Genomic DNA, 15000 nt, shown 5'->3' with positions numbered 1-15000 from the left:
TGACAGCTGCACACAAACTCACACACACACACACACATGTATGCAAACACACACACACACACATACAGCACACACAGACACACACACACACACACACACACACACACAGACACACACACAGAGACGCAGACACACACACAAACACACACACACACACACACACACACACACACACACACACACATACACACACACAAAAACACACAAATATGTATATGCTGTAAGGTAAACACATATGAGCTTTCTGTCTGTCTACCTTGTGTGATGCTCTATCTGAACACACACACACACACTCTTTTGGAGAGTCTCCTGGCGTGGCCTACAGTTGGACCGGACTGAAGGAGCTTTGGATTATGTGAAGTTTGTCTCCGATCTAATCACATCTCAACCAGCAGAGCAACTGTGATTGGTAGAAACGGCTTGAATCAATTTGTTGTATTCTTCTGGAGCAGCTCGTGGAAACCTATCTGATCTGGACACGAGGAACTGGAAAACGGTGTGCATATGGCCAGACTGTGCAGCCTGGCCCGATTAGTGAGCATCTCTGGACCGGTGAATATCTCTGGACTGTGATAGCCCCTAAGCATATCTGGGGCAACCGTGGCCTACTGGATAGCGCTTCGGACTTGTTGCCGGTTCGAACCCCGACCAGTAGGAACGGCTGAAGTGCCCTTGAGCAAGACACCTAACCCCTCACTGCTCCCCGAGCACCGCTGTTGTTGCAGGCAGCTCACTGCGCCGGGATTAGTGTGTGCTTCACCTCACTGTGTGTTCACTGTGTGCTGAGTGTGTTTCACTAATTCACGGATTGGGATAAATGCAGAGACCAAATTTCCCTCACGGGATCAAAAGAGTATATATACATACATACATACATACAGATACATACATATCTGGACCGATGAACATCTCTGGACTCTGATAGGCCAGTTGCTTTAGCATCTCTGGGCTGGTGAACATCTCTGGACTGTGATAGGCCAGGCCTCTAAGCATCTACGGACTGGTGAACATCTCTGGTTTGTGATAGGCCAGGCTTGTGAGCATATGTGGACAGGTGAACATCTCTGGAATTTGATAGGCCAGGCTTCAAAGCTTCTCTGGACAGATGAACATCTCTGGACTCTGATAGGCCAGTTGCCTTAGCATCTCTGGGCTGGTGAACATCTCTGGACTGTGATAGGCCAGGCCTCTAAGCATCTCTGGGCTGGTGAACATCTCTGGACTGTGATAGGCCAGGCCTCTAAGCATCTGTGGACTGGTGAACATCTCTGGGTTGTGATAGGCCAGGCCTGTGAGCATCTGTGGACTGGTAAACATCTCTGGACTCTGATAGGCCAGGCCCCTAAGCATCTGTGGACTGGTGAACATCTCTGGGTTGTGATAGGCCAGGCCTCTAAGCAGTCTGGTGAACATCTCTGGGTTGTAATAGGCCAGGCCAGGCCTGTGAGCTATGGCAGGTGTGCTGAGCAGACTGGTGGACGTCCCTGGACTCTGGCCCAGTGAGGACGACTGGAGAGTAAACAGACAGGCCTTCATCTGACAGGAGCTAAAGGGGCCGTTAGAGGCTGCCAGTCATCTGGGGGCTCTGGCCAGTTAACACACACACACACACACACACACACACACACACACTCGTCTGAAGTTCTTCCATGGAGGAGATTAAGCTCTTGGACTGAACACACTGAACTAATGTGTGTTTGTGTGTGTGTTTGTGTTTGTGTGTGCGCGTCTATGTGATAGTGTGCGTGTGTGTGTGTGTGTGTGTGTGTGCGTGTGTGCGCATGCACCTGTGTGACTGTGTGTGTGTCTGTGTGAACCGTGTGTGTGTGTGTGTGTGTGTGTGTGTGTGTGTGTGTGTGTGTGCCAGGCTGCTGTCAGGCCCACTCTGCCTGTGCTCGTGGGATGCTCACTAGGCTTTCAGCAGCAGAAAAGCAGCTGTTACATAAGAGCACTGCTCCGTCCAGAGAGCACGCCCCAGTCACCTGTACTAACACCACAGAGCGTGTGTATGTGTGTATGTGTGTATGTGTGTGTGTGTGTGTGTGTGTGTATGAATGTGTGTGTGTGTGTGTGTGTGTGTATGAATGTGTGTGTGTGTGTGTGTGTGTGTGTATGAATGTGTTTGTGTGTGTGTGTGTGTATGAGTGTGTATGAGTGTGTGTGTGTGTGTGTGTGTGTGTGTGTGTATGAATGCGTGTGTGTGTGTGTGTGTGTGCTCTGTGGCACCAGACACATTCTTATATAAAAAATATAAGAAACTTGAAATACTCTCTCAACTTCAAGCTAAGAACTTGAGACGACGTGCTACAATGGCGGAGTGTGGTTCATGCATCAGAGATTTGGATCATAATGTTTCATCTTTAGACTGTGTGCTAAAAAAGGGTTTGGTGGTCATTGTATTGGAGATTGGATCATGATGTTTGAGACATTGTGGGATATTTTCTACCTCAGTAATGGAAAGATCCTGCTCATATGATGCCTGGTTTGTGGCTGTGGTCACATCGGAAGCCCCCTGGGGACACACAAGGGACTGGACACATCAGATTTGCTTTAACTACAGGGGCTGTCCGATAAGACGGGATGGACGACTTTCGAAGCGCGTCACACACTCCGCTGATGAGAGTGTTTAAACAATGGCCCGGCCGCAAATGGACGTGGTGGTTTTGAGCTATATCGGGCCTCTTTGGACAGCGTCCCCCTCCCAAGGCCAGCGTGTGTATTGTGTGCATTGCAGTGTTTGTAGTGTGTAGTGTGTATTACAGTGTGTGTAGTGTGTGTATTGCAGTGTTTGTAGTGTGTAATGTGTAGTGTGTATTACAGTGTGTGTAGTGTGTGTATTGCAGTGTGTGTAGTGTGTAATGTGTAGTGTGTCTTGCAGTATGTGCAGTCTGTAATGTGTAGTGTGTATTGCAGTGTGTGTAGTGTGTAATGTGTAGTGTGTAATGCAGTTTGTGTAGTGTGTAATGTGTAGTGTGTATTGCAGTGTGTGTAGTGTGTAATGTGTAGTGTGTATTGCAGTGTGTGTAGTGTGTAATGTGTAGTGTGTAATGCAGTGTGTGTAGTGTGTAATGTGTAGTGTGTAATGCAGTATGTGTAGTGTGTAATGTGTAGTGTGTATTGCAGTGTGTGTAGTGTGTAATGTGTAGTGTGTATTGCAGTGTGTGTAGTGTGTATTGCAGTGTGTGTAATGTGTAGTGTGTATTGCAGTGTGTGTAGTGTGTGTAGTGTGTAATGTGTAGTGTGTATTGCAGTGTGTGTAGTGTGCATTGCAGTGTGTGTAGTGTGTAATGTGTAGTGTGTATTGCAGTGTGTGTAGTGTGCATTGCAGTGTGTGTAGTGTCTATTGCAGTATGTGTAGTGAGTAATGTGTAGTGAGTAATGTGTAGTGTGTATTGCAGTGTGTGTAGTGTGTGTAGTGTGCATTGCAGTGTGTGTAGTGTGTGTAGTGTTCATTGCAGTGTGTGTAGTGTGTATTGCAGTGTGTCCCAGAGAGATGAAAGTGGTGGGATGAGATGATGAGCTGATCTGTGTTTCCATCTCACCCTCGTGCTATGCATTTTCCCCTTTTTACAGTAGACCACTACTGGAAACATTTCTGTTCAAAAGAAGAGTGGTCTTTTTACAGTAGACCACTTCGTGGAAACATAAGTGTGAAAAAAACAGAGTGGAAAGGGAGAGAGAGAGGGGGAGGAGGAGAGAGAGGAGAAAGTGAGGAGAGAAAGAGGAAAGAGAGAAGAGTGAGGAAAGAGGAGGATGAGGAGGAGAGAGGAGAGAGAGGAAAGAGGAGGAGGAGAAAGAGAATGATTGGGACATTCTTTGGTTAATGGTTCTTTAGTAAATCAGCAGTCTCGTTAGTCTTGTCTTTCCTCAAGGACTCAGTGAAAGATCTGGGAAACGGAAGCTGTTGTGGTTCAGTAGCACACATGTTCAGGAATGACAAGGCTAATTTATCTCTACTCTAAAGCTCTTCCAGACTGTGTGTGTGTGTGTGTGTGTGCATGTGTGTGTGTGTGTGCATGTGCGTGCATGTGTGTGTGTGAAATAAATGCATGTGAAAGCCTTTTGTCCACCTAATAATTTATTTTTTGTCTAAAGTAAGCTAATGATCTCATGCTTGGATCACTTGAAGGCAAGCGACTTTGCAGATTCAAAGCTATTACATTTTAGAGCTACTTAATTCAGATATTTTTTTATGTTTCATGTTTGTATTAACTCTGATTCAAACATCTGTTGACTGCTTGATTCATTGCTTCTTTTTGATGTAGAAATCTTTGTGAACAAGTATAAAGATTTTTTCTCTCTTTCTAATGAGTTTTATTGATGAGGACAATTGGGCCATGTCATGGGGTTTCAGTAGTGAGTGATACATTGTACAATGTGATGCGATGTGTAATGTGAGTTGCTTTTGTGTGTGTGTGTGTCTGTGTGTGTGTGTGTGTGTGTGTGTGTGTGTGTGTGTGTGTGTGTGTGTGTGTGTGTGTGTGTGTGTGTGACTACAGCTGGTTAGTCGTAAGGACAAGGCCACGTTTGAGAAGCTGGACTTCCTAACATCTAAGGAGGAAAACTACACGCGCATGAGAGAGCACATAAGATCACTTAAGATGGCTCCCTGCACACCATACCTAGGTAAGATACACATACACACACACACACACACACACGCACACACACACACACACACACACACACACACAGATCTCTATCATTTAGTTGGAGTCAACAGTGCTCCACATCTCCAGACTCAGCAGCTGGGACGTGCTTTACTAATGTTTTGTGCGTGTTTAGTCTGCGCTAATTCTCTCTCCCAAGCTAAGCCCAGAGCTGTGAAGGCTGATGTGCCTTTCCAACTGCCTGCCAGAGTGCTATCGTGGCCCTCGGTGCGCTTGGGTTGGAGTTTGCGGTTCAGTCTGTGCTTTTGTCCTTCAAGTCTGCCATGCTCACAAGCCAAACTACTCTGCCATGTTGACCTTACACACACACACACACACACACACACACACACACACACCGAGACGATATGACATCATGCTAGAGCTCTATCCAAAGCTCCATTAAGACAAATTGATTTTCCTGAGCAACTAAATGTGATTGTGTTTCATTGGCACAGAGTGTGTGTGTGTCTGTCTGTCTGTGTGTGTGTGTATGTGTGTGTCTCTGTGTGTGAAGCTTATTATCTGATAGAGTCATGTGTGTGTGTTTGTGTGTATTAGGCTTATTTTCTGATAGAGCCATGTGTTTGTGTGTGTGTGTGTGTGTGTGTGTGTGTGTGAGGCTTATTCTCTGATAGAGGCGTGTGTGTGTGTGTGTGTGTGTGTGTGTGTGTGTGTGTGTGTGTGTGTGTGCGTGTGAGGCTTATTCTCTGATAGAGCCGTAATGCCTTGACCTGCTGGACTAGCCTGTGCTCCACTGGACGCATACGCTTCAAATCAGCTGAGCTGAGTTTCAGGAATGTGCTTTCTCTTTTTCATTCTTTTGTCTTTGTCTTTTCTTGCTCCATCTCACTTTTTCTTTGTCTCTCTTTCCTTCTTCCCATTAAATAAATAAAGATGTGTATCATCATCGTTGGGAGACGATAAGTCTTTCTCCTTCACCCCCCCCCCCTCTCTCTCTCTCTCTTTCTTATGAAGATGTGTCTCATTGAGAGGGAGTAAGTCATGGAAACGTTTCTGCGGTCCATGGGCCTTAACTCTGTTTTAACGGTCGTCTGTTAGCACGGCCGAGAGAGAGAGAAGGTCAGTTAGATGGGACGGGGCCCATTGAAAACCACTGAGTGGTGCAATCTGATCTCCTGCCTAAGCAACCTACACACCTACACATGGACACGCTCACACACACACACACACACACACACATGCACAGACACACACACACACACACACATTACGTTACATTTGCCCACTCCAAGCCTTTTTGCTGCCAGAACTGTAACACCATCCATTTTGTTTAGAGAGCCATGGCAGGTTTTTAACATCCATTTGATGTATGTGGGCTTCCGATGTTAGAGCTGAGGCCAGAGTGCTGTTGAAACGTCTCCTCCTATTACTCACCTCCACTGGGGATGCCAGCGGGAGCTAGCGAGCTAGGAGCTAGCATAGCACTGAGGTAATACAGCACTGGCATTCACTGCAGAGGGAATGCTAACATCAGATTAGCATACCAGCACAGATGCAATGGGCAGCACTGTTATTCATAGCAGAAAGAATGCTAATATCAGATTAGTTTAGTGCAGAGGTAGTGGACAGCTCTGTTATTCACTTTAGAGGGAATGCTAACATTGGATTAGCGTAGCACTGTTATTCACAGCAGGGGAATGCTAACATTGGATTAGCATAGCAATGTTATTCACAGCAGGGGAATGCTAACATTAGGTTAGCGTGACAACCAGTTAGTGGACAGCAGTGTTTTTCACAGCAGGGGAATACTAACATTGGGTTAGTGTAGCACTAAGCTAGTGGACAGCCCTGTTATTCACTTCAGAGGGAATGCTAATGTCTAGTCAGCAGTCAGCTTAGTATTGAGGTAGAGGACAGCATTTTCTGAAGATGCGTCCTTCTGCTCTCTCTGTCTGCTGGGGTTGATCTGGCCAAGGTCAGGCTCACCTGCAGTTTGGCCTGTGGCCATTAGGGGTCAGGGCTGTGCAGTGTGTGGCAGTGACACGTTTCAGCAGACCTCTCACAGTAATAGCTTTTAGTCATCTCAGATGAACTCAAAACACTGGGGAAATGTGTGTGTGTGTGTGCGTGCGTGTGTGTGTGGTTGTGTGCAGACCACAGAATTTCCTAAGGAAAAGTAAAACCACACCTGGTTTTAGAAGGCCAGGTACTTTTTGCTGGGTTAATGCTTTTACCTTTTCTTCTAACATCCTGTGGGGAGAGAGAGAAATGGAAAGTGGGAGGATCTCTCTTTCTTTCTGTCCCTCTCTTTCTCGTTTTCTCTCTCTCTGTCCCTCTCTTTCTCTCTTAAATGAGTTCAATAGGCTACACTATGCTTCACTGCATTGAAAGGCAACTGAATAGTGTTGCCAAAGCACAGGACATAGAAAGACATTGATACACTCAAGGGTACTGATTAGGGGACGTCGTTCCTCACATTACAGAGTAACGCCACAAAACTCACTGCCAAGACAGGTGCTGGTATCTCCTCCTAAAAGGATGGCAGTCCCAGTGTTCTGAAGTGTGTTGCGGCCAGCTCAGGGTCCACAGCACAAAATGCAGACTGACAACAGAGCCTGTAAAAAATAGAATATTTTATTTCAATGAATGATTATTCAGGTTAAAGTCTTGGGGTAAACACAAACGCAACAAACAGAAGAGCTTGGTGCATGTAGTTGTGGTGAGAAATGCAAGCCTGCTTTAACCTTCTTTATCCACACCTTCAACCTTGCCAGGTGTGGACAGTGAAGCCAAGGCTGCTCATGCTCCACCTATCTGGAAAACCTGTATTTATCCAACACTGTACATTATTAATGCTTCTTTGCACTTCTGGTTGGATGTCATGTCAACTGCATTTCATTGGCTCTATACCTGTACTCTGCTAAATGACAATAAAGTTGTCTGTACTCTGCTAAATGACAATAAAGTTGTCTATACTCTGCTAAATGACAATAAAGTTCAATCTAATCTAATCTCAATCTAATCTAAAGGCTATTGCTCTGCCATGGCAAGGCCAGTAGGGATGCAAAGGCCTGTAACAAGTGCAGTATGTTTGGGATACATTTGATCAATGCATTATGGCAGGAACGTTTTTGCTGGGAATATTTATTGTAGTTGTATTAAGGAAGTACATATCCGCCTCTCTCTCTCTCTCTCTCTCTCTCTCTCTCTCTCTCTGTCCCTCTCTTTGCTGTTATAAGGGTCGTAACTAAAGCTCTTGTGTGTCTGTGATGTTTGAGCTGCAAGCGCCTAAAGGGCACACATTTGCACACGCACACTCACACACACACACACACACACACACACACCATGGCCTGTCCTGTCCTGAGATTTATTTCTACATGTGGCCATCCCATTGAACTTTGCACACTAGACAGCCACAGCATCCCTGCAAATAGAGCAGGGCCATGCCATTGGACATCAGAATGCCGGCCTTGACCGCCGAAACTACCAGGAATGCCTGTGTGTATAAATGCTTTTGTATATAAATGAGAAACGCTGTCTGCAGTTTCACCCAAGAGGAAAGGGGCTTGTGAAAGCAGTCCTGCAAATCAGAAATGCTCGCATCTCTACAGTGAGCTGCTTTAGTGTAAAACTTGTTGTCAGCTAATGTGTCCCTTTAAAACACTCTTTCCTGTGAACTGTGCCAGTGTCAATATCTGTGTGTGTTTTTGTGTGTTTTCACCCGAGGCTGTGGAATCCTCCTCCTTGCTCTTCTGTCTCCCCAGAGCCAGCTGTTAGCAGAGTTATGTGCTAGCAGAGTTATGTGCTAGCATAGTCAACACTCTGTACACCAGCTCCCTCTCAATCTCTCTCTCTATCTCATTCACTCTTGCCTTTTCTCTCCTCTCTCTCTCTCTCTCTCTCTCTCTCTTTCTCTGTCGGTAGAGATTGGCATGGTTTTATTTCAGTTAGCATAATAGCTGGTTTGATTTGCATTGAGAGATGATCTTATGGAAAGTACCTCATGCCAATATCTAGGTATGGTGAAGGGTATGTGATGATGTGGGGCTATTTTAATTCCAAAGGCCAAGGGAACTTTATCAGGATGCATAGTATCCTGGATCCATGAAATAACTGGCCTTTAAAAATAAAAATCTGCCTGCCTCTATGGGAATTTAACATAGGGGTGCCAATACTTGATACATGACCTCTATAACACTCAACTTTTGCATGGGTGTGTAGAGGCTCTGAAGACCACTTCATAATCTCTTTTCAGAGTCCGGCACATTTCACATTATTGCTTTGGTTTTGATAGTATTTATCCAGTGATCCATATTTTTCTTTCCTGTTTTGTAGTTTCTTTCGAGCGTATTGTCCGAGGGCTTTTCTGGGTTATATTTCCGAGCATATTGTCCGAGGGCTTTTCTGGGTTATATTTTCCCTGTGGCATAACTGAGGTTCAGAATACGCTTCAGTCTTCTGCTGAGTTTGGGCCAATGGACTTTAAATGATTATAAAATGTGACCGCTCTTATTTGGATCCTCAGTAGTGAAAATTGACCTAATTCTGCTCTAGTTGTGTGTTGTCTGGAGTTGATCTGTGCACTTTTGGTGGATGGTTTTGCAAATGTGTGTGTTTCATGTGACCTTGTTTCCTTAATTTTGTATGGCTTTATATTTTAACTAATTTATAGTTAAACTGTAGAACACTTATGTGTGTGTTGAATGATTGTGCTATTTAATTTAAAGTTTGACTAGGTTCCATGCCACCTGGATCTATTTGGAAAGATTATGATTTTTGATTTGCCATGTTCATGTTTTCAGTGTATACTGTATTTTATTCTCTCTCTCCCTGTCTCCCTCTCTCCATCCTTCTCCCTCTCCATCTCCCTCCGAGACAGGCTGGTCAGTGTTGTGTAGGGAGCGGTGTGTGTGTCTCCCAGACAGACTGATCAGTGTAGGGAGCGGTGTGTGTGTCTCCCAGACAGACTGGTCAGTGTTGTGTAGAGAGCTGTGTGTGTATCTCCCAGACAGACTGGTCAGTGTTGTGTAGAGAGCTGTGTGTGTATCTCCCAGACAGACCGGTCAGTGTTGTGTAGAGAGCTGTGTGTGTATCTCCCAGACAGACTGGTCAGTGTTGTGTAAAGAGAGCTGTGTGTGTATCTCCCAGACAGACTGATCAGTGTTGTGTAGAGAGCGGTGTGTGTATCTCCCCAGCAGCAGCATTGGGAGCAGCAGGAGCTGATTTAGGGCTATATTAGTCTCCCGAGATCTCCCTGTTGGCAGGATGAGCCGAGTGGAGATGGATGCCTTCCTCCTCCTCCTCCTAAAGCCATTGCTCTCTCCCTCTCTCAACAGTCTGTTGTGTTCAGAGTGAGGTCTCTCTCTCTTTCCCCCTCTCTCTCCCTCTCTCTCTCTCTTTCTCTATCTCTTCTCGTTAGTCTGCCTGTCATCCTCAGAGTGAAGTATGGGGAAGTGAGGAGGCCTGGGGCTCATTTATCCTGAAGGCTAAAGCCCTGATGAGAAACAGGATCTGCTCATCTTGCTTATTCTGTTTGTGCTAATTAGGCTCCACTCTCTCATCAGGTGCTCTGTGTGTGTGTGTGTGTGTGTGTGTGTGTGTGTGTGTGTGTGTGTGTGTGTGCGCACGCGCGTGTGCGTGTGTGTGTGTGTGCGTGCGCGCGCGTGTGCGTGTGTGTGTACTGTATGTGTGTGTGTGTGTGTGTGCTAGAAACATGTTCACTCAGGTAAAACTATTTCACCCATCTAAAGGAAGCTCTACCGCCTCTCTCCCTCTGCTTCTAACCCCATTTTCCTTATGCTAAACGCTAAACACATTCTCCTTATGCTAAACGCTAAACACATTCTCCTTATGCTAAACGCTAAACACATTCTCCTTATAAACACATTCTCCTTATGCTAAATGCTAAACACATTCTCCTTATGCTAAACGCTAAACCCATTCTCCTTATGCTAAACGCTAAACCCATTCTCCTTATGCTAAACGCTAAATCCATTCTCCTTATGCTAAACGCTAACCCCATTCTCTAAACGCTAAACCCATTCTCCTTATGCTAAACGCTAACCCCATTCTCCTTATAAACCCATTCTCCTTATGCTAAACGCTAAACCCATTCTCCTTATGCTAAACGCTAAACCCATTCTCCTTATGCTAAATGCTAAACCCATTCTCCTTATGCTAAACGCTAAACACATTCCTCTCATGCATAACCCTAAACCCATTCTCCCCACTCAAAGCGCTAGCACTACTGTACGTGTGCCAGTCTTATTTCACCTCTAAACCCATTCTCCCCATTCTAAATTCTTCTGTCCACACACTTCAGCTCTCCATTCTGTGTATCCCTCCCCTCTCCCCTCATGTTAAACTAAATCCGCTGTCTTTGTTCTCACTCCGTTTGCGTGCCGTGTGTGTGTGTGTGTGTGTGTGTGTGTCTGTGTGTGTGAGTTGCGTTGGGCGTAAGTGGCCCTGACAGGGGCAGCCCTGCACATCCTCACTGGGCCGGACCGCTGATGGCCGGGTCTGGTAGTGATCCGCACGGGTCGGGCATGTTTCACAGGGTTGTTGCAGGAGGACGTTTGGGACGGATCGGGCTGTGTAAACGCATCAGAGGAGTTAACTCAGAACAGGGTAAACACACTGGTGCGGACCAGATGACAGGGGAGAAGACACACACACACACACACACACACACAGACACACACACACAGACATACACACACACACACACACAGACACACACACACATACGCACACGAAGACACACACATGTACACTCGAACACACACACACACACACACACACACACACACACACACACACACACACACACACACACACATATACAGTACACACACAGACATACACACACATGCACACTCAAACACACACACATGCACACAATCACTCACTTGCATGTCTTTCTCATCTCTCATTTGCCTTGTGGGATTAGCATTTGGTTTTACAGCATTTCATCTCACCATAGGATCTCTCTTTCCACTCCATTATCTCTCCCTCTTTTTTCCTTCATCACCCTCTCCATCTCTCTTTCTCTCTCTTTCCTTCATCACCCTCTCCATCTCTGTCTGTCTCTCTCTGTCTCTCTCTCTTTCCTTCATCACCCTCTCCATCTCACTCTCTCTCTCTCTCTCTCTCTACAAGTCAGTGGCTCAGCTGAATCTCTGGGATTTCACTCTTTAGGGTTTTTGTGTGTGTGTGTGTGTGTGTGTGTGTGTGTGTGTGAGTTACTGCAGTCTGCCGGGCCCCTGTGGAGCCTCATAGTTTGCCTCAGTGGTCTCTACTGTAATATGTATTCCACTACCCACACACCATAACTATCAGCACACACAAACACACACACACCATACAGTAACTATTATTAGCTCTCTCTCTCTCTCACACATACACACACACACACACACACACGCACACACACACTCATGATTGTGAATAAGGACAGACAAAGGCTGACAGACAAAAGCTCACACAAAGGCTGTACATTTTAATTGCCTCCACGTATTACAGGGCATGATAGTTACAGTACTTTACAAATAATCTTCAACAATATCAATTTTCTATGTACAGACAGAAACACATTATCGGTGCTTCGTGTGATGGCAACGTGGAGACATGTGCAGTCATATCGAGTCCATCGCTGTGGAGCAGACGCAGGTGATGAGTCTCTGCTGCCCAGGACACTTGCAGGAGGCCAAGGCATGGGAGACCTGGTATGGGTCAATGTCATCGTGCTAGAACAATGTTCGGAAATGAACTGTTCAACCCACTTCGGCGAGAATCACATTAGGCAGCGGCAACGGCAAGCGTAACGCAACGCTCAGACCATAATAAGACCATGTGTTCCTACGGTAACACAAACGGTTTGCCTTGAATACGCTCGCGCTGCGCTTTGAAAGTTGAACCAAGTTCAACGCTCAGCTTCTTCAACGCTAGCGTTACGCCAGCGTTGCCACCGTTCCGCTGCTGAACCATACAGAACAATAGGAAACCTGCCGCTTGCCGCTGGCTAATGTGATCCCCGCCTTAGACTGTTGCACTGCTGTTCTATTGATCCGGTTATAAGGTTGCTGTGTTTGTCTCTGACTGGACGTCCTAAAATACTCTGTGCCCATACAGACGGACTGGCACTGACAGATGTTGCCATCCTCAAATCAGGTCGTACGACACTCCCATCTTCTATACAAGGAGCCTAGCTCGTGCCTAGCCTAGCTCATGCTAGCTCGTGCTAGCACCACACGTTCCCTTTATATGCCTAAAGAACTCTGTCCTTACACGAAATGTTCCCTTTCTGTAAACTGGGAACAGTCCTATTTCAAACCAGTTTATATTCCTGTGTTTGATGAAAAAGATGATATTCTGGTCATGTAAAACAGATTATATTATGTAATGACATTTCAGAATTATTATTTCAGGCCTATGTGCAGGTGTGTTCTTAAGTAGAAGTTTACCTTTTTAAGAAATGCACTGTTTGTTAGTGATCCCTGAAATAAATAATGAATTTATTTTCTGTGGCAAGAATAAACAGATACTAGTACAGCTCAGAAGCTATGAAAGGCTATTATGTTTCACCGGATACAATGTCCTGTGTCTATGTGCATTTTTAGGAAGCATTTCAATATCTAAACACTTTAGAGAGTGTGAGGAGAGAGTCTGTGTGTGTGTCTGTGTGTGTGTGTGTGTGTGTGTGTCTATGTGCATTTTTAGGAAGCATTTCAATATCTAAACACTATTAACGTTTTTCATGTGACGTATTCTAGGTTCTATAGCTTTGTTTACATCCAGCTGGTAGGCAAGGGACAAGTTGAACCCATTGAACATCGTTGTCTGCAGCTGCCTCTCAGTAGGCTACACCTCTGTATTTCAGCAATGTCAACATTTCAGGCATCAATAAAGGTGATGATGAAACGTTATCCCATCGTTCAATATTTGATAGCATGTCACAGGAACGTTATTTCGCTAAAATCGCCCTGATTTGGTGCATTGATCTGTATCGATAACGAGAACCTGCATGTAGCCTAATGGTAGCCTAACTTTTTTTTCTCTGCTCAAAACTCGGTTTACACAAAGACGATAGACTTTCTTAGAAGCTGTGAAATGTGGCCAGAAAGGAACGTCTTCCCTCTGAAAGTTAACACAAAATCAAACAATATTTGATCATTCAACTTCAACTGAACAGCGACAGGTTTTGGTAGGCATGTAGACTCAGCAGACGTTAAACGGTAGCCTACAGTTATAGCCAGCATCAGTCAGCATCATGTAACATCAATGGCGTTAAAGTCATGAATCCTGTAACATATTATAACATAACATTGATGGCTTATTCGAAGACGATCTGCATGGATATATAACCACCCAGAAAAACTCAGAATGTGAGTGATAAAGTTATTTAATTGTATGAGACTTTTTATTAGTTATCCATTGCTATATTAGGCTGTTATGCTAGCTCAGCCTTTACAGTAAATAGCACTATGCTGTTATTTTGGTCACGTGGACTTGATTAAACGGGTAAAGATAATTCATAAACTGCTATTCTTACATGACTGAAGCAGTAGCCTAGGTTCAACAGTGGTGTTTGAGGTTGCTGTGTTAAGTTGTGTATGATCGCTAAACAATGCATAGGATCAAATCAGTTTATTTTTACATACGGGAGTTAGCCTAAATGACCTTTAGGCTATAGCACATAAGCCTATTCTGTTTTCATTTATTAACATTTGTTGTGATTATAATCAAATGACACTCATGATAACTTGAAATAGAAGGACAGGAGATAGGTGATTGATGTCCACAAGCACGAATTTCACGAGACAAAACTGTTCCGGTAAAAATATTCTTGCCATGTTTAAAATGCTGCACTTTTTCCCTTCATAGCCTATCTGGCAATTCATTTTTGGATATATGAGAGCCATCACTCTACTATTATTCCCAGTCATTATCATGGGAAATATGTTCAGATATGCGTCACATTTTTATAATGGCATTGTATAACAACCCTCATAGTATATTTTAAATGTTTCAAATGTATTTATTTCTTGCTTTTATTTTTCCCTCCAACTTGCTGAGGTCTCCCAGGGGGCCCCGGCCCCCACTTTGAAAACCACTGGCCTAGGCTACACCATTAGGCCATCTTGAGAATAAAAGACTTCACAGCTGCTAACGATCCTCCTCCACAACCATGAGGATAGGTAGGCTAAACGGTCGTTTGTCGCCTTTTTGCTTCTTATTGTAAAACCAACTGTTAGGGCCTACACAATTGGTCGGCATCCCGGTCAATATTTGATGTTAAAATTCAATTTTAAAGCTATTTGTAACTATGTGTAGCCTATGCAACCCGACTGTTGTAGGCTTGCCTGCCACTCTGCAGTGCCTTGCC

The 15000-nt window shown here is 44.9% G+C and overlaps 2 protein-coding genes across 5 annotated transcripts in view; one reads left to right on the top strand and one right to left on the bottom strand.

Moving 5' to 3' along the window:
- Nucleotides 1–15000, top strand: part of ralgps1 (Ral GEF with PH domain and SH3 binding motif 1) — a 171508-nt gene that overhangs the window by 58811 nt on the left and 97697 nt on the right. For all 3 annotated transcript variants that reach the window (XM_076270439.1, XM_076270440.1, XM_076270437.1), the window contains one exon: nucleotides 4500–4626. In XM_076270439.1, the coding sequence (XP_076126554.1) occupies nucleotides 4500–4626 (127 nt within the window). The remainder of the gene's footprint in view (nucleotides 1–4499; nucleotides 4627–15000) is intronic.
- The window catches only part of angptl2b (angiopoietin-like 2b), a 26892-nt gene continuing 25890 nt past the window's right edge, over nucleotides 13999–15000 (bottom strand). For both annotated transcript variants that reach the window (XM_076270117.1, XM_076270119.1), the window contains exon 5: nucleotides 13999–15000. This exon is cut by the window's right edge and continues 1089 nt beyond it. The gene's annotated coding sequence lies outside the window, so the exon portion shown is untranslated.

Source organism: Alosa pseudoharengus, unplaced genomic scaffold (assembly GCF_046254945.1).
Source record: "Alosa pseudoharengus isolate Yale_2024_CS ecotype anadromous, Long Island Sound unplaced genomic scaffold, YU_APseudo_1.1 YU_APseudo_1.1_scf_6, whole genome shotgun sequence".
Taxonomy (NCBI): Eukaryota; Metazoa; Chordata; class Actinopteri; order Clupeiformes; family Clupeidae; genus Alosa; species Alosa pseudoharengus.
Note: the sequence above shows the minus strand (reverse complement) of the source record. Positions and strands in the feature narration are given on the sequence as shown.